General features: G+C 31.3%; 2 protein-coding genes across 2 annotated transcripts in view; one reads left to right on the forward strand and one right to left on the reverse strand.

Annotated features, from left to right (window-relative positions):
* Positions 1 to 4,921, forward strand: part of LOC114880197 (mothers against decapentaplegic homolog 7) — a 62,885-nt gene extending 57,964 nt beyond the window's left edge. The window contains exons 4-5 of the mRNA XM_029195937.2: positions 378 to 578; positions 950 to 4,921. Coding sequence (XP_029051770.1) covers positions 378 to 578; positions 950 to 1,299 — 551 coding nt within the window. The 3' untranslated portion in view covers positions 1,300 to 4,921. The remainder of the gene's footprint in view (positions 1 to 377; positions 579 to 949) is intronic.
* A 3,304-nt stretch (positions 4,922 to 8,225) lies between these two features.
* Positions 8,226 to 19,044, reverse strand: LOC114880201 (synaptic vesicle glycoprotein 2A-like). Its single transcript, XM_029195942.2, has 10 exons — positions 18,917 to 19,044; positions 13,217 to 13,273; positions 12,787 to 12,948; positions 11,918 to 12,080; positions 11,693 to 11,814; positions 11,342 to 11,580; positions 10,693 to 10,877; positions 10,251 to 10,546; positions 9,846 to 10,133; positions 8,226 to 9,433 (listed from the first exon to the last, which is right to left on the reverse strand). The coding sequence occupies exons 1-10, from the start codon at positions 18,951 to 18,953 to the stop codon at positions 9,390 to 9,392; spliced, it is 1,593 nt and encodes a 530-aa protein (XP_029051775.1). The 5' UTR covers positions 18,954 to 19,044; the 3' UTR covers positions 8,226 to 9,389.
* Between the last annotated feature and the right edge of the window lie 165 nt (positions 19,045 to 19,209).

Here is a 19,209-nt window from a genome sequence, read left to right on the forward strand (position 1 = left end):
GACAAGTCCTTTATGATACCGCTTGGTATATACGCCCGCAGCCTCTCACCGAACACTTTTACCAAGAAAGAGAAAGACTCCCCGTTAATGACGGATCTCATCTTGTTTCGTGGCATGCCTCTGTATCACATTTCGTGGAAATTGTTCCGTAAAAACAGTTGATTAAATTCTTTCCTACCCACGCTATCGAGCAGTTTTAATTAATAAACTTTCAGACAGCGGATATGTTTAAATTTGTTAATAAAAATTAACAAGTGTATAATTCGATCATTCTGACACATTTTCTTTTAATACTTTGATGTATTTAAATTCGCATTATTAAGATAGGAAGTATTAATTTTTCAAAACTAATTATATTTAATCTAATCTTGTTACAGGTGAAACAGGTCAGAAGGAATGGTGTACCTTAGCATATTGGGAACTGGGTGGTCGAGTGGGTCGTTTGTACCCTGTGGAACCTTCAACAGTGAATGTTTTCGATTCTCTCCACGATGGCGATGGCCTTTGCTTGGCAACGTTAGCTGAGAATCATGTTGCACCTCCTGCAGTCCAAAAGACACGAAGCAAAATTGGGCTTGGTAAGATTCTTCGTCATCTTTTATTTTCTGTATATTCGGCTGCAATTTGGGCTTCTCTTAATTAATGTTAAAGATAGAAAGAGGATCCCAGAGTGGGCCTGCTTGCCCCCCCCCCCCCCCCCCCCCCAATGTTGACTAGCCATCTCAATGTTCCAAAATTCAAAGATTTTAGAATTCTAAAAAATTAAATTAGAATTAATAATATTAAACACTTGATACTAAGGGAGAGGTCCAACTCAGATCCTAGTTACGCCAATGACCCTAGGGAGAACCACAGCTAAAGAACACAAAGAAGCCTAAATTGCACGTGATCATACATGACTTGAAAGAAACATTTTATTTAGAAAAAAAAATTCTGATTTTGTTGATAGGTTTAATGCTTAGCCAAGAAGCAGATGGTGTCTGGGCGTACAACAGATCTGAGAGCCCGATTTTCGTGAACTCGCCTACTTTGGATGACCCAGAGTCTAGAACGTTACTCGTCTATCGTGTGCCTCCTGGCTTTTGTCTGAACATTTTCGACCGTACCAAAATCCTGCAACTGCCATACGGCAATGGTAATACGAGAATAAGCAATCAGGCATCAGGATTCGCGTCCGGTCCTGTTGATATCAACTCCGTCCGAATCAGCTTTGCCAAAGGCTGGGGACCCAAGTACTCAAGACAGGAAGTCACCTCTTGTCCGTGTTGGCTCGAAGTACTCCTAGCACCGTGCAGGTGATCCCTACACCTAATCGTGATGGTATTCAGTCTCGTCCGTTTGCGCCTCTTCTTCCTCCTCGTCGTCCTCGAAGAGGACCGATACGGCAAACTGACGCAGCAACGACGAAGCTCCGTCCCAAAGGCTGCCAACGGATACTCAAAACGACGCGGATCGCCGCCAGCAGTCTTACCAAAGTACGCCGCCATACATCCAGGAACAGCGTCGTTTTCTTTACCGAAATGAACGAAGAAGAAAAAAAAAATAATAATAATGAATCATTCGGCAAGAGCGTTTCTTGTGCCTACGAACGGAGGATATGCAGTTCTACGTGGTACTCGATCGTCATACCTTGATAACCTCTCTCGGCTATATCGTAACGAAATATTCGTCTTGATTTGCCAATAATACCGTTGTACTTTCTTGATAACGTTAAATGAGATTTCACAATAAAATAAAAGCGAAGCGGACACATCCGCTAGGTCTAGTCAGTGGTATTTAACGTTTCTGAAACTCGACGCTTATTTCCCGCGTTAAGAATAAAGAACAATTTATTGAAATCATAGAAAGTGTAAGGGTAACATTGGCGTAGTCAATTTAATAGAATCATTTTTCTTCTTCTTTTTTTTTCTTTCCTGTTTCTTTGTAAGCTTAATTATCCATACTGTCTGGCTATGTCCTCGTTTATAATTAAATAAATCATTGCACTGCAAGGAAGCAGAAGTACTTTGGGCTTCCGATAAGGTCTAGTCAATGGTGTTTGAAGAGCGTACAAGCTTGTTGGTCGCATGGACGTTAAAAGAAATTTATCAAGAAACGAGAACACTGCCAACAGAATCAAAGCAAGTACTTAGTGTTTCTTTCTTTCTTTCTTTCTTTGTTTTTAATGTTACCTTCAAAAAGAAAAAGACTTTTACTTTAAAAAGTAATGATATACTTTGTAGTATAAATTCTCCTTCATTTACATTGAACACTGTCATAGATTTGTTAACATGACAAAAGGATTCGTTGAAAATTAACTAGATCTAGAGATACCTTTGTGAACTCATGAAATATTCCAAGTGAGTTTCACGGAAGGTTCCTAACTAGTCAATAAAGAATATTAGGAAATTGTTAGGAGCTAACAAATCTTATCCCGAATTCTTCTATGTTATAAATCGAATATATCAGTTGTAATAATCTTGTAATGGCGTTTCATCGATGTTCAAATATCGTGTACCACGAGTACTGTAGTTGTCCCTGATTGTCGTTCGGTGCTGTACATACGTATATGTACATACACTGTGCCTTCCCCAGCTTCCTTCGTGGTGCAATGCGTGTGCGTGTATCTCTAGAATGTGTCTTCGTGCGTGTGTCTAAGAATGAATGCGAAGAATCTGTGTGTCAGCTACGTTTCGTACCAAATGCCCGAGAGCTTCGTACTACAGTAATACGGTACTGTGATAAAAGTTCAAAACCAGGTCTGTTTTTTTTCCTTCCTTTCATCGGGAAACGCGTTCATAGAGAGCACCGACGAGAAGAAACCACTAAAAAGAGACAAAAGCAATCAATCCGTTGAAACTGTGTATATTGTACGGCAATGTATGCTTGAATTATACGAATCCATAGACTCAGATCTAGAAGAAACGTTGAATTTATAATGATAGTAGTTTAATCGGTTAATTTTGTACATTTCTGAGAGAAAATTAGCGTAAGCGAGCGGAGTTTTACAAATTTTATCGCGAATGTCTTCGTTGGAACGATACAGAGAGCATGTGGTATGCGGCTTTTCAAACAATGATTGCAATGTAAAGAGATCGTGTTAGATGAGGTCGGAACGATGATGATTATTGTACGTGTATAGGATGCAACATTGTACCACCAGTCATACGTATTCATTCATACGCATACACAACGCAAGCATGTAGAAAACACAATCGACTGATCGAGTAGTTACATTTTTCGAGCCGTTTGTTACTTTTTCGTACGGCGGCTTTTGTCGGTGTATAAAGCGGGAACAGGTACACTTGGGTGCAACGTAGGGTTCTATTAATTAAGAATAAGTGTAAAGGAAGAGTTCTTCGACATTTGCCTTTTTGAGGGAGGAGGGAACGATGGAGAGAGACAGGGAGAGCGGATGATGGGACATTTCTTCTATGCTTTCTTTTAAGTCAGGGAAGGGTACATTGCACGCAACTGTACACTTCGGTGCAATATAGGCTTTTCTAAGTTAAAGATAAGTAGAAGGAGAAGAACCGCCCATCATTTACTTTCAGGGTTGGGAGAGCCTAGGGAGAAGCTAGGGAGAGCTCGGGACAAATCTAGAAAGAGCCTAGGGAGAGCCTAAGCAAAAGCCAGGGCAAGTCTAGGGAAACCCTAGGGAGAACTAAGGGTACGCTTAGAAAGTATTTATGAAAAAACTAATCCAGAATCTCCCATTCTCAGCATACCTAAAAAATATGGATAAATAGGGCCAATGATGAAACACTCCTTCACCTTATACTTCCTCTGAACTAAAAGAAGCCTTAGTTGGATGCAACTGTACATACGCGGTCCTGTATGACATGCCGAACGAGGTATATTGTGATGCGTATATTGTCGCTTAAATGTTATGTATATTAATGTGTATACGTATGTATACAGAAATGTTCATAGGTAGCTAGCTATATCTACTGCAACGGAATGATTCTCAGGCCTGTACATAATATAAAATTATAAACATAGCAATCTTAAACCTAATTCAGACCTCCATACATTGGATCGGATATATAAAAATTGTGAACATTTGTTTGGAAACGTTTAAACAAATGCTTCTATTGAAAATGGATAACATGTGTTTTTATTATAAATAAACAAAATTGTTGACGCGTTTTTTGGACAAATGTTTAGCTCTTTGTCTGTAGATCTGAATTAGAATTAAGTATATCAATTTTTTTTTCCTTCAAGTGCCGTTAAATAAGCAATGTTAGTCTGAGATGAGCTTTCTGTACGACAATAATATGAAACTATGTATCCATTTAAAATAATTAAATAGAGGTGCGTACAGGCCCAAGAATCGTTGATAAAAATTGTAACGACAGTGACTATGTCGAAGTCCACGTTGCTTTTTATAATTCTTTTTTTTCTTTCACGGATCTAATTTGCTGTTATAGTCGAGGTTGGCTCATCGAACCAAAACGCGTGCGGTCAGTTTTAGAAAAATAAATTTTCTTCGAAACGATCATCGAGTAAAAAAAATAAAAAAACACACGGAGCGCAACACGGCGACCCATATAATTTGTACAAATATTTTATTTTCTTTCGTAAAGATTCGATTAAAAATAAGTTTACTTATTTTGTCAATTACATAATCCCTCATTCGCTTTTTTTTTGTAATTTGTTGATTATGAACGGATGACGAATGATTCGCGGTCGTTTTTGCTAATCAACCGGGACATTATTGTCCCCAGCAACGCTACGCCGGAAAAGGATGTATAGTTTAACGGTGTACTTAACAATATTTTATAATTATAAAACGTACACAAATCTGATACTTTGCTGAGAAAGTCCGAGTAGTTTCGTTATGTTAGGTGACGATTGTTAAAGAAACCTTTTGACGGGCGAAATATTTATTCGTATTCTTTTCACAGAATAAATAAAACAATTAGTTTGTATATAAAAATGATAACAGAGGATGAAGTAATACCCTTTGACACCCGCATCATGATTAATTAAACGAAGCGAACGTTCGTTCATTACTTTCATATCGTTCATTCCCATATAAAATAATTATAATATATTGTTAAGATTGTTTATCATGAAATAATACTTGAGTCGCAACGGATCTTTTACAAGAGATCAATTACAAATTGTGTTTAAAAAGAGATCATTCTGATTCGATTAAAGGTTTGATTTATATTATCCATTTAAATGGAACTGCATTTTTATTTAAATAAATTAATTCTTTGTAACTTATTGCGTAAAAAAATATTAGTGTGCAATATTAAAAAAGTGAATTTAATTAGTATAAAATTGCTAATTTTTTAAATATTGTACTACTCTATCCTAATATTAAAAAAAGAAATATATGCAGTTCTATTTAAAAGAATAAAATTCACTGCGGAATTTTTGGAGACATAACCTTCACCCTCGTAACCTAATTTCCCGCCTGAAATATAACTTGTTTACCTCTTTAAAAGTAACAAAATAATTAACGTATATAAATATTCGCATCTAATTATTTCCAACTTGTGTTTGAACGAAACCGTCTGAAGGATAATATAAATCTACTTTAATGTGTAAACATAAACTACGTTGAGGTAGTATTGTTTCCCGAGAGTGAGGTTGGCGACCTTGATTCGAACACAGCAGGGTAATTGTAATTCGGTTAGTAGAGTTCAGTACGTCGTGCTGTTAAGACGCTTTCGGGATCGCTCCGTGAATAACAGTTTCTCTCGTTTATTATTTTGCTTTAGTTTATTAACCTTTTGGTTTTCTCTTATCCTTTAGCGTTTCTTCTTTCGAAATAAAAACGATTATCAATGTCCGCGACGAAAATGGTAATACGGTTAGTGCAAGTGCATCAAATATTGTGTTTGTTCATCTGTCACCTGTCAAAATCATCGAATGGCGTACAATTAATTTCGTAAGTACTTGTATGAAACTTTAAACTTGTATACGTGCGATTATAATTTATTCTAGAGATTAAAATCTAAATGTTTTGACTTGAAAATCTCATGGCGCGAGTTTTAATACAGACCGCTTCGCTGCGTTTGATCGAACAATGGCGGCCATGACGTCATTTCCGCTGAACGTTAGAATTTGAACATTCTTAGCGACGTATTTAAAGTAGATTTAATTTTGATTTTGTAAATAGTATCGATAGCTGATAGTAGGAGAATTAATACTAAAATATTTTATTACAATACCGTTTTATTTTTCTGCTGATTTTTAATGTTATTTTATTAACCTAAATTATTTTTTCTATTCTTCCTATTTTTCTCTAAATTTCATTTTAAAATAAATATTTAATTAAAGTTCTTTTTTTTTCAAATATTTTCGTACTGTAAACGTTGGTAAAACAAATATTTAAGAACTTTTACAAACATTTCTTAAAAATAAGTACTTAAAATTCTATAAATATTTAAATCATCCAAAAATACTAATAAAACTCGATTAGAACGTATATTAGGTTCCTAGATAAAGCAAGCAATATTCAATTTTAATGTAGGTATACAAATGAGAACCTACTGCCAGGCTAATTGTACTTTAACACTCCTGTTCCTTGTTGAAAAAAAATCCTACGAATAGAAAAGAGTTTTTAATATTCAAGTTTAATAATGACTACACAAAAACATTTTAATTAGACTCTTAATCATTAATAAGAATAAAATAATGCTTCAGTAAATAGTAGCTGATGTACCTACGTAACTATTTGCAATTAAATATTTGAAGATGAAAGCTTTATTACGGAAGTAGATCGATACAGGGTCATTTTGACCCCTAATTTAAAACGTTATTATATACGAATATATAAGTATAACGATATATATAAATTTTGAAAAATTTCTTTATTTCTCTGCTAAGATTGTCTGTGAAACATAGTGCCTTTATAGTCATTTAGAGCGGGAAACAATTAAACGTATAGATTTTCATACTTTGCTATTGCAATAATTGCAAATCTATTTTGCAACACCTTCTCAAAGTGAATAATCATTTGGACGCTGCTATATGGATCAATTAAAAACGTAGTTTAAAGTTGAATTAATTAAACGATGAAAAAACCATTACAATAATTAAAAAATTATTTATTCGATAGAAAAGCATTAATTATAAAAAAAAATTAACGTTACAGTGACCATCCAAAAATAATATGAAAAGAAAAAGAAAATTATAAATTTTTCTTTCTAAAGTTTCTTTCTAAAATTAAAAAGTTTTAATCAAATACTTGTAATATAAAATAGGAAGTTTTAATTTATTAAATTATTTTGACTAATACTAATATTATATCTGAGCTAGTATACTTGTGGAACAAATAGAAAAATTACAAATTTTTACATTACGAATCTCACCACGATGCCATATAATATAAATAAATAATCTAACTACAGAAACGATAGCAAGCCGAAATACTCTATTACAGGAACCTTAAACCAGCATTAGAAACGATGGACCTATTAATGTATGAACTAAGTCAATAAAACAGGAATTAAAAAACTTTTAATAAATTTATTATTAATAATTATATTATAACTAATACAATATATATGTGTGTATATATATAAACAGCAACTTCTTGTGATGTACATATTGTACATAAAATAATTATTTCATAGAATACAAATATAATAAATAAGCACAAATGTATATAAGTTTGTCGTAAAATACGTGGTACAATTTGTAATTCACCTCGAAAAATTTAGAAAAACAATTGAAATTATGTTATTTTCAATTTATTCATTTAAAAAAATCTTTATCTGTGCCACTTATTTTGAGACACTCTATTTATACTAGAAATTTTGTAGATATTGATTTATACTAGCGGTGAAACCAGCATTGTTATTATTATTATAACGGTTAATAATGATAAAAATGACTAAAGGGTAGTGATGGCAACAATTGTAACTACTGAATAAAATAAAGATTGATCGAAATATCGAATAAGAGTGATAGCATGAGAATTCGAAACATTATTTTCAATGTAATTGTATTTGATAATGAAAAACATAACAATATTTACGCAATAGTTATATATCAAGCTAGTAACAAATTTTCCCTTTTCATTTTTACAAAAGAAAGAAATATACGAAGCAGTAAATTTTTATGTGATTTTCCTGATTATCCCATTAAAAGTATATCCACTTTCATAGTAATTAAGAAGGATAAATGTTGCTTTTATAATTTCTTCTTTTCACTCTTCACATAAAAATGAAACAAACATAATGAATAAAAGGAAATTAAGGTTATCGAAACAAAAAGATATTCATGAATTAATTGATTTAAAAAATTTATTATCCTTTTCATACTTTCTAACACAACTCGTTCGCATTTATACATTTAACTTCAACACACATATATACACAATTTACGTAAACATATGCATTCACACATGCACACGTGAAATCTCATACTGAAAATGCCAGCTAACAAATTGTAAGCAGCCTTATGAAAATTAGATATTCCATTGAATATTTGACACCTAAAAATTATCTCCATTTTGTAATTTATAATTTTAAATAATTCTGTTCAATATAAAAGAACCAAGAAAACATTGAACAGAATTTAAATACTTTAGATCAGAAAAGTCTCGTTTCATTACTAAATAGATAATTAAATATATATAATATGATTTAGTAGATCATTCTGTATATTTACAAAATATGAAATATTTAGTTGTTGTGATTTGGCTTTATAAATAACAGAGTTCCATTTAACAAGGAGACTTTGAAAATTGTGAAACAGTATTCTTTATGAAATTTCAAAGCTATTCTATTTACATTTTGTTCATTCAACTTCGTAGAAAATGGACGAGATCTATTCACGAGGTATTTATTTGTAAAATATAATTTTTTTCATTTTTGATTGATTCAATTTTCACGATAAAATAATTTTCATAGAAGATTTCGTATATACAATTTTAAAAACATTATAAATTTAATCCTTCTTCGGATGTCCGAATTCACCCCCAAGATCATTATTCCATTTAAGTACCATTTTACCGAATTGATAAGTGCAAATTAATTTAATTTTCAATAGAAAATTATCCACGTAAATTTTTCAATAATTACATCAACAACATGCATGAAGCACGTTCAGTTTTTACTTTTAGGGAGTTCTTGCTACCCCTATAATCCGAAGAAGGGAAGAAAGATTTAAAAAAGTTTTAAATAGCATTAACATTATATTAATTTTGGTCCCTACCATGTACGCCCTCTTTGTATACAGCGCTTAATTTATCAAGATCATCAGAATAGAGAGAATAATAAAAGCTGCCTTTTGTTTGTTACATTTAACAACGTTGTACGAAGGATTTATAAAACGAACGACGTTTGTGATGTTTAAAAAATATCGTGGAATGATCGGTCGTTGAACGTTGCAATAAGCGTAGTGTATTTTATTCTTGTTCTCTTTCGTTTTTATACTGGAGGACACGTTCAGCTCTTTTTCTTTGGAAGAACGAAGGCCAGCAATCCACCAACTGCAAATAAATGATTAATTAATTAAAAATTTAGTACCCAACCTTACATAGAATGTATTTTTCATGATTCACATAAATCTTGCTTTATAATAAATAAAAGACTACGATGCACCTTGTGCGTCATGCACTTTGCAATTGACGACGTACCATATGCGTCATACACTTTGCAAATGACGACGCACCAGATGTGTCATACACTTTCCAATTGATGACGTACCATGTGCGTTTGTCTTGTAGAGAAATGATTAATAGTCAGATATTTGAATTGTCGAATAGATAGAAGTTTGAAAGGAAAGTATAATATATAAATATATAGATTAAAAATTTATAGTGCGGTCCATATGGTATAATAAACAGAGAAGAAACTTTGAAAGTGTTAACCAAGTAAAGTAATAAAATTTGATGTACTTACGTATTACTATACTGCCGACCAAGAAGATCGGCACTTCACAGCTGATATCCAACAACATTCCAAAAGCTAGATTACTGGCGATTGCACCGATTCTGCCGAAACAGGTCATCATACAAATGGTTACGGCGCCTACGTGTGTCGGGAATATGTCGACCACGATGCTGCTGATGACGAAATTTGCCGTGACTATCATCAACGAGAACATGCAGCTCACCATGAGAATTTGCACGGAAGACGTGACAAAATAGATCATGAAACCGAAGACGCCAGCCAATAACATGGTCGTTACTGAAAAATGTAATAGGTATAATTATAATATTATAACACTTAAATCATTAACGTTAATTTAAATTTTAGAAACTCCAGAGAATCTAGTAAAACTTTCTTGAATTTAAATATTTCTACCTGGTATTGTTCTTCTGCCAACGCGATTCGCTAAATAACCGGACACAATGTTTCCAAGCAGGCAAAAGGCATTGATCGTTAATGAATTAATGAAGACCATTTCATCCATGTTTGGAGAACACTCGTTCACAATGCCTACTGAATCGACTAAAATATTTTTCGGAGCCGCTACGGCAAGTTCGAGATTTGTTTCGCGCACCAATTTGCATACGCTCACTGTACGATTTGGATGCAAGTTATGGTAGTTTTCGAAGCGATTGAACAGTTCTGGTAACCATAAACCGAAACCGTAGTACCTGCGAAATAATCAATTTCATTTATTAATGGATTAATGATAAGTGGGCAAGTTGTTAAACATATATTCAAATTTTGATAAATTCATAAGATATTGTGTTGAAAGTATGCAATTCTTGTAACTCTTGAATTTTGTTAAAAAACTTACCCAAACATATTTGCAAAGTATATGGCCCAACATAGGAGTGCATATTTCAAAAGTGGCGGTGATGCAAGGCATCGCATTTGTTGCCAAACGTTCCTTAACAATTCCGTCAGTACACTGTCTTTGTTAGAATAGGATGATTTATTACCGGTAATACTCATCGTATCGTCAGGCAACAGCATTTTTACCTGAATACGCAAAAGAAAGTCATTTTTATTTGAAAGAATAAATATTTATTTACAAAAGGTAGTCATAAATACATTTATTAACTAAAATGACTTTTGTATGCTATAGAAAATTACATTCGATACATAGGCTTCCCCAGGAAAAGACGATATAGGAATTCTCAAAATGTTAATTTTCACGATATTAATATTAATAACAATGATTTAGAATCAAAATAATATAATTTGTAATCATTAAATTTCATAAAATTCAGTATATAACTGGGAAATATGATTAATATATGAATATCAATTCAAATTTTCCCGCGTAAAAATTTATATGCAAGTGGTGGGGGGAACCACAGATCTATATATGGATACGGGACCCTCTCCCCTCCACTATCATTCTTCTCCGGGCCATCTCGGTGGAAGGGGGCCGGAGAAGAAGCCTACCATGCTCGGTATTGTATGTAGTTATTTATACTTACGGGATATTCGTCTTCGTGGTGTCCAGTATTAATCGCATAGATTTTTCGCAAAATAGCTAACGCCTCCTCCGTTCTGCCTTGAGAGACCAAAAATTTCGGGCTTTCAGGATACCTGGTAGCTATTAGAGTAATTAACATGGTTGGTATTCCAATTACGGCCAAGAAGAGACGCCAAGAATTATATACTATTCCGTTGAATTGAAAGGAAAGTGGTAATGGTATGATGATCCAAGCCAAACCTAAAAAGGAAAGAAAATAAAAATTGAAAATTGAAATAAACTTAATAATTTGTTAGTTTGATTTTTCTTTTTTCCTTTTTTTTTTTTTTTATTAAAAAGGTAAATTTCTTACCAGGCAATATTAGCCACGATAGGGTCCAAAAGAAACCAACGTAACATATTGTTTTCACTCTTTGTTTCTCTGCATGAAATTCACCGAGGTACGAATAGACTAGAGAACCAGGAGCACCAATGCTGAAATTATTGAAAATTTCGTATAAATGAAAGAACGGTTCATTGATTAGATATGCGTTATTGTAAATAAAGTAAAGGATGATTAATTGAGTTATGTACTTACAAGAATCCACTGAGTGCCCTGAATATCAGCAGTACATTGAAACTCTGCGAAAGACTGCCTCCAATTGATAAAATGCTATCAGTGAATAGAGTTAGGAGGAGAATGTATCTTCTGCCATAGGCATCAGCGAATACTCCCCAAAATAGGGAGCTTACAACTCCACCTAATGAAAAGAAAAGACAAATTATTAATTATTAAAATAAATAATAAGTGGTATAGAGAAACAAATTTTTAATTTATAGAATCTTGGAGTCTTCGAATTATTATTTATTTCTTTTAATTTACCGCCGAATTTAATTAGTTTCTACGTATCATATTTGTATTTTTATACTTCAATTTTTTAAATTGAAAAATTCATGTAAGGAATAATTGAAGGGGACAGAAAATGGTCACAAGTCAATTTACTCGTAACTCTCACTTGGTACTTTTACTTTTAAGCCATTAAACAATAACCACGGTGGATACTAATCTAACGGTAAAGTTAATCAACTTTAATCGCACAAACGATGAGTAGGATGTTATATAAAAACTGGTCTTCAATTTTGCTAATGAAATAAGTGCTGTCGAACGTGTCCGATATGTTACAATAAATGCAGTGCTAATTGAAACAACGTGTAATTCCTATATCTCTATAGAACAGAAATGTTTTGTAAACTTTTCTAAATTAATTTTTCAAACTTTTCTTTAGTTCATAATTACTGTTACTTTAAAAAATAATTAATATTAAGTGTTAGATTAAACATACGAGCATTTAGTCATATCAAAATTAATTATACAAATTTATTGATGTCTTAATTGAACTTAGAACAATATGTTGCTTCGATTTGTTATTTTGTATTTTAATTTTATTAAAAATTTTTCTGCCTTACCTAATAAAAAGAAGACATTTAAAAGTCCTTTTTGTTCGGATGTTAATTTGAGATCACATTCGGCGGACGGTAAAATGTATGCATTTATTCCATTTTGACATCCAACACAAAGGAACATTACTCCACACAGCAACAGGAAACCATAGTGAAACTTTCCGTATCCTGAAAATTTCAAATTATATACAAAATTATTAAATTGTTCAAATATTATTGTAACAGTGTGTGTCACTAATAAGAATTATTGAAAATTTTTATTCTCAAATACTGAACGAATACTCAAACAATTGAAATTAAAGCTTAAAAATCGACTGAATATTACTTGAGACTAATAACTTAAGTAGGCAACAATTTAGAGCAGTTTATAATTACAGCCTAATAAATTTTTTAATTTTCTTTTAGAAAGAAAAAAAAATTTAATCAAAGTAATTACCGCAAAGTTTGATTGCCTTCTCGAAATCTGCAGTTCCGTCTTTGACACCAGTACTTTCTGAAATCAGAATATATTAATATTAATAAAAATGAATAAATAAGTAAATTAATTATACATTATACATCTGAAATGACAAAAATTCTTGTGCTCGAGTTCTGTCGATAAATTAAGTTGATAGGAAATTTTCCAAACGTAGAAACAAGGAAATACCATTAAGCTAAATTCCTGTTAGTCTACCAGGTTGTTTTTAATTACTATTAGCACAATCAAGATAGTGACACCAGCAATTGATGGTAAATGAACAGTAAATGAAGCATGAAGCCCATTGAATTAATCTTAAGAGATCGAAATAACTTTCAGATATGTAGTAGGATTTTTAATTTCCTTAAAAATTTTTTAATTTTTATTTTAAATTAAAGATCGGGTATTAATAAATTTCTGAATATTGTGTTTACAAATTTTAATCCCGTTAATATTGATTAATTCAATAATTTATGTAATTATAAAATGTTATCATGAAATTATTATATATAATTTTTCATTGAACGCATTATAAACATGAAATTCTTCAATGGAAATGAACAAGTGACTATCAGTGGTAAGACTAACATAGATAAAACTTTGGTATTAAAAGCAAACTCTGTCTATCCGAGCATTTAGGGAAACAGCTTTGGGTGTGTCGTTATGATTGCGTGTGCTTTTCCATTCACCTAGTATGTTTCATTTGCCCGTGCTTTTCCACTGTTCGAAGCGAATCAAAACGAAAACACCTCGGGAAAAACAGATTCCGTACGATTTGTTTCCGTGTTGTTAAGATCCCTTTAATTACTAGTTCTGATAAGAGATTTCAGTCACGTTGCGAATCTCGTGAAAATAATCCAAACTAATTATCGCGAAAGTGTGTTCGAATTAACACTAAAACAATCCTCATTAAATGTAACCTACCTTAAAATTGAAAAAAAGTAATAATAATAAATAAAGAATGGAAAGTAAATTAGTACATGAGGGTGTCATAGATTATTTGATATACTTTAAAATAGATTAAAAACAAATTTTGTCATATAATATCCATGATATTAATTTATATTATTTTCTTTTATGTTGTTTTAGAAAAAAAAGCTGGTCTATCGTGGTCGAGTTTCGAATTGACTGCTGGTAGCCGTTCAAGTTTTGTCTTCTTTTTATTTTAATAATTTAATTACACAAAATTTGAAATATTGTATCATCAGTGATTAGTACGATAATTAAGAAATTAAGATACTACGAATTTATTAATTATAGAATAAAGTAATAGAAGAAATATTAGAAAGAAAAGAGAGAGAGAGAAAGAGAGGATGTTTATAATAATTAATTTAGTCGTGTGTTAGATGTGTTAGTCAATACATAAATAACTCACGATTGACCAACCATACTTGGCTAACAAAAGGAAGGTATCTCCTTATAAATTGTTAACAATACACTGTTGCAAAATTATACTAATTATGAAGAATGTTATACAGGTGTTAATGATTAAGATCATTATTTTCTAGTATCCTGAAATTGAAGATTACATAAGAAAAATGGCTTTAATTTCTTGTGATCGAGATTAATTATAGTGAATTCTATATTGGTATATTATTACAGATGAATTTGTCATTCTGATTCTAAATTTATCAGTGATATAATCGATTCTGTGTGCAAGAATGTATTTGTGGTTTGGAATACCTTCAATGTTCATTTAAAAAGTGTCAATTAAACGTGATTATTAATTAATATTATTAATAAAGATACTTATTATTCTATGAATAGGCAAATAGTTAATATTTTCGAGTACATATTTTAAAATTATTGTACAAAATATTTCTAATAAGGAATGTTTCCAAATTATTATTCATTCGCAAATTAACGCGAAATAATAAAAATGTTGAACTTATATATAATTTTGCAACAGAATTGTTTTACAGTTACATGAAATGATGTAAATCGTAATATTGTGTGATAGGTGATAAAGGGGTAATTAGAAAGACGAATATATTTTGACACATTTTCTCTACGTATTGTGCAGTATGCACCTGTGTTGCATTCAAATGCAATGCATCTGCAGATCAGTTACACATGCTTTTTTTAACAATCAGAAGTTTCGACCCAATGAATGACGTTACGACAACGATGACGATAGGAAGTAATTATCGTAACTTGGATAATAATTATCCTAATGATGTTTCGTACGACCTGTTTGATACGGGGACACTTGGTGACAGATGTTTTCCGTGAAATTACGAAGAAACACAATTTCAGTTATTAGAAAACAATTTGTATCAAAAAATAGGTTCTTCTTTTTTTTTGTTTAAATAATAGTGATCACTACTAATAGTTTACTAGTTTTACTGGTCTTACTTGTGAAACCAAATGTGGTAATTATAATATTGTTTGTTGAAACTTAATTTGTTCTTTTAGACCTCGACGAGTAGTAAACATAAGATAGTAAACATTTCTAATTACTATACTACTGTAATATATAATTACATTGCTAAATATACAAGTACTATATTTTACTGATCGTGAGTGAAAAGTAATTAGAGTGTATGAATAACAAAAGAAAATAAACAGGAAACAAACGATCCAATGTATATTTCAAACCAATAACAATTATTGTATATTCTAACTAAGTATGATTGACGTAAATGAGAAGGAAAAAGAATAAATTTGCAATTTTTATTATTTTTCGTCAACGAACGAATGCTCACGTTCAACAGTTAATCATTGACGTAGAAAATCGAGTATATCGCATAGGTTGAGATTATAAAGAATGAAGCAATTTTCAATGACGCAACAAAAGAACACCTTCGGGAGAGCACGTTCTTAAATATTTTTTTATTAATACCGGTGATTTCGCTGAGACATAACATTGTTGATTGTTCACGCAACCATGTGTTTAGCAATTTTTGATACTTGAAATTAGGTCAATTTAAACCTTCTTCATGCTATTGAAAGTTTAAAAAAAAGAAAAGATTCTTTGAGATAGAATTGGAAAAAATACTAAATGTTTTAAAAAAATAAAATTAAATTAAATTCAAATGTTCCACTGAAACGTTTTCATCCAATTCCTTTGTATAAAATATCAATGCACTTGCTTTAGTTTGTAATTTTTTATTGTACCATTAATGATATTCAATATTATATGAATAATATAGCTGATATATGTATAGAAATAGATATGGCATAATAGAATAAGTGTACTTTTCTATTTTTCTAATACCATAGTAGAATCAATGATATTTAATATAAATTATAAATGATGTAAAATAATAATCTTTAATTTTTTTAAAAGCCAGCTTATTATCGCAAGAAATATATTTATAAATTTTAATTATTTGTATCGTTTTTCATCCTCGATAGAAGAAATAAATTTTTAAAGAAATTGTAAATTTATATAATAACGAAAGTAATGTTTACATTTACTGTTAAATTCAATACGAGTATATTATCTTGTTGCAAAACTTGGGTTATCAAAACTTACTTGATTATCATTTTTTGCGTGCGAAACTTTGCACGCCTCCAATCAAATAAAAAATAAATATAAAGAATCATGCATTTCAACATGGAAACTTTCTTAACAATGGAATATTTCGTAGTAACTGATACATGACTCTACCAGAAATTTATATTATTTAGCAATTATATTGAAAGTTATAAGTTCCAAAAAATTGATAAGGTAAATTGTTAAATGCATCTATTTTTATTTAAAAAAAAAAGAATACTTGTCTCTCAAAAGGTTATCTCTCAAAATAACACCTACATTTGCTTTTTCTTTTGGTTCTACTACTACTTCCTAGTAGTACGAGTTCGTTGGACCTGCTCCAATGATATTTAGATCACAATGAATCCCGAGATCGAATTAAAATCCAACAGAAGTCATGTATTGATGAATTCTCAAATAAGTTAAGATCGATAGGTTTTATTTAATATGATATTTAATATAAATAACGCAGTAGTAGATATGTGGAATAGTAAAATTGTAATAAATATCATTAGCAATAAAATTTAGTAGAATTATTGACAGTAAAATTTAATAGAATTATTAACAATAGAATATTAGAACAGTAAAATGATTAATAGTAGATATAACGATATTTAGTATAAATAATATATTAATCGACACGTAGAATAGCGAAATAATAAAATTAAGTATGCAATGCTGTTAATGAAACCAAAACATTATTTACAATCACATACACGTGGCACCTTCCAAATCTTATCAATTTTAATGAATCGTCCTTGTAACAATAATTTCGATATCGAATGATGAATAAATAATATAGTCTGTTTAGAGAATACTAATGAGGATGAAAGGAGTAACGCAACTCTTCCTTATTTCGTGGGACACATAATACATTGCTCAAAATAGCTATGTTGACCACATTCTGAAATAACTATCAAACGAGGTGAACAACTAGATACACTAAAATGATGAATTCCACAATCTTTTTTATCTCAAGTTACAGAAATTATTAACGTATTTTTGTTGAGATATAGTATGTATTAACTTTTCACAAGATATTTAATATGCAGGTTTTATACTATACACTCTTATTATATTAACCCTTTAATTTCACCACTCTAAAATGGAACCATTAGCATTTTATAGTACAATATTTATAAAAATTAAAAATTTTATATTAAATTTAGTAAATAAGGAGGACGCCTTTCGTAGTTAAAGAGTTGAAGTTTTAGAACTTTGACTTTCGACCATATCAACTTCCTATTTAAAAATTTCATATTTTTTTATTGAAATCAAACTTTATGTAACATCATACTGTTATTAGATTCCTTGTTTATTAATTTTCATTTACTCTACCTTAATTTTTATCAATGCATCATTATACAGGTTTTATAGGTCTGGGTCACAATTGGACAAATTTAAATTTATGTATTGTAATTTTTCAATGGTTGAGACCAGTGTCTCAACCCTTAATTTTTAAAAAAACCTGACAAAGACTCCCAGTAAGGGTTGAATCCTTGATCTCAATGATTGATAAACAGCTTTCATATCCGAGACTATTAATAGGATGGAAAAGAAAAGACACCCCTATTTATAATAACATCATCAACTGAGAATAATTCCAACACTTCAATTTACATTTGCATATAGCGTTTAATCTTTGATCGTAGGTGATCAGGTGACCCAGACCTACGAAACCTATATAAAGATGCATTGTTAAAACGAGGCGCCTAAATTTCCAAGCGAAAAGAAATGATTACAGAAATATCATGACACCGAGAAATGGTAATTTTCCAGGACCAATCTACCACGTAAATCTCTGCGGAGGGTTAACTCCGTATTAAGTTGCTTAATAACTAAATGCCATTTTTGTTCCATTAACATCTAAAGCTGGAAAACATTGAATGCTGACTTTGCATTTATATTACATTAAAACTTTTCCACTTTTTAATCTGAAATTACAAATTACCTCGTAGCCTGTGTACTCCATTTCAAAAATACCAATTAGAACAAGATTTACACACCTGAAGAGTAACAATTTTTTACCTCCAATTACCGACACTTTTCTATAGAATGCTGATCAAATAACCCACTAAGGCAAATAAATTATTCTTATTCCTTAGAAAAAATGAATTATTTTTAAATATTAAAAAATGGCACAATTTTATTAGACAACCTAATAGTATTGGGTTAGAAAAAGAATAACGTTGGATACTGACCTACTAAATAGGACAAGGAGGCGATCTGATTAACCATCCTAACTTCGTTGATCAGAGCCTGAGCGAAGACTGTTCGCGGAAAGCTTCTGTTTCCTCGCAAGCGCCGGTGGAAAACGTTCACGAGATCTACGGTTGCGTCGCTTTAAATATTGTCATGCGCTTGCAAGATCGGCCAGTGACGAGCTCGAATGCGATTCGTCGATCTCAAAATCGGATCCCCTCTATCGTTCCCTCCACGTGCAAAACTGATTTTGCATCCACGTTGCTCTACCTCCGTATCGCTCGTTCGACAC

This window comes from Osmia bicornis, chromosome 3, assembly GCF_907164935.1.
Source record: "Osmia bicornis bicornis chromosome 3, iOsmBic2.1, whole genome shotgun sequence".
Taxonomy (NCBI): Eukaryota; Metazoa; Arthropoda; class Insecta; order Hymenoptera; family Megachilidae; genus Osmia; species Osmia bicornis.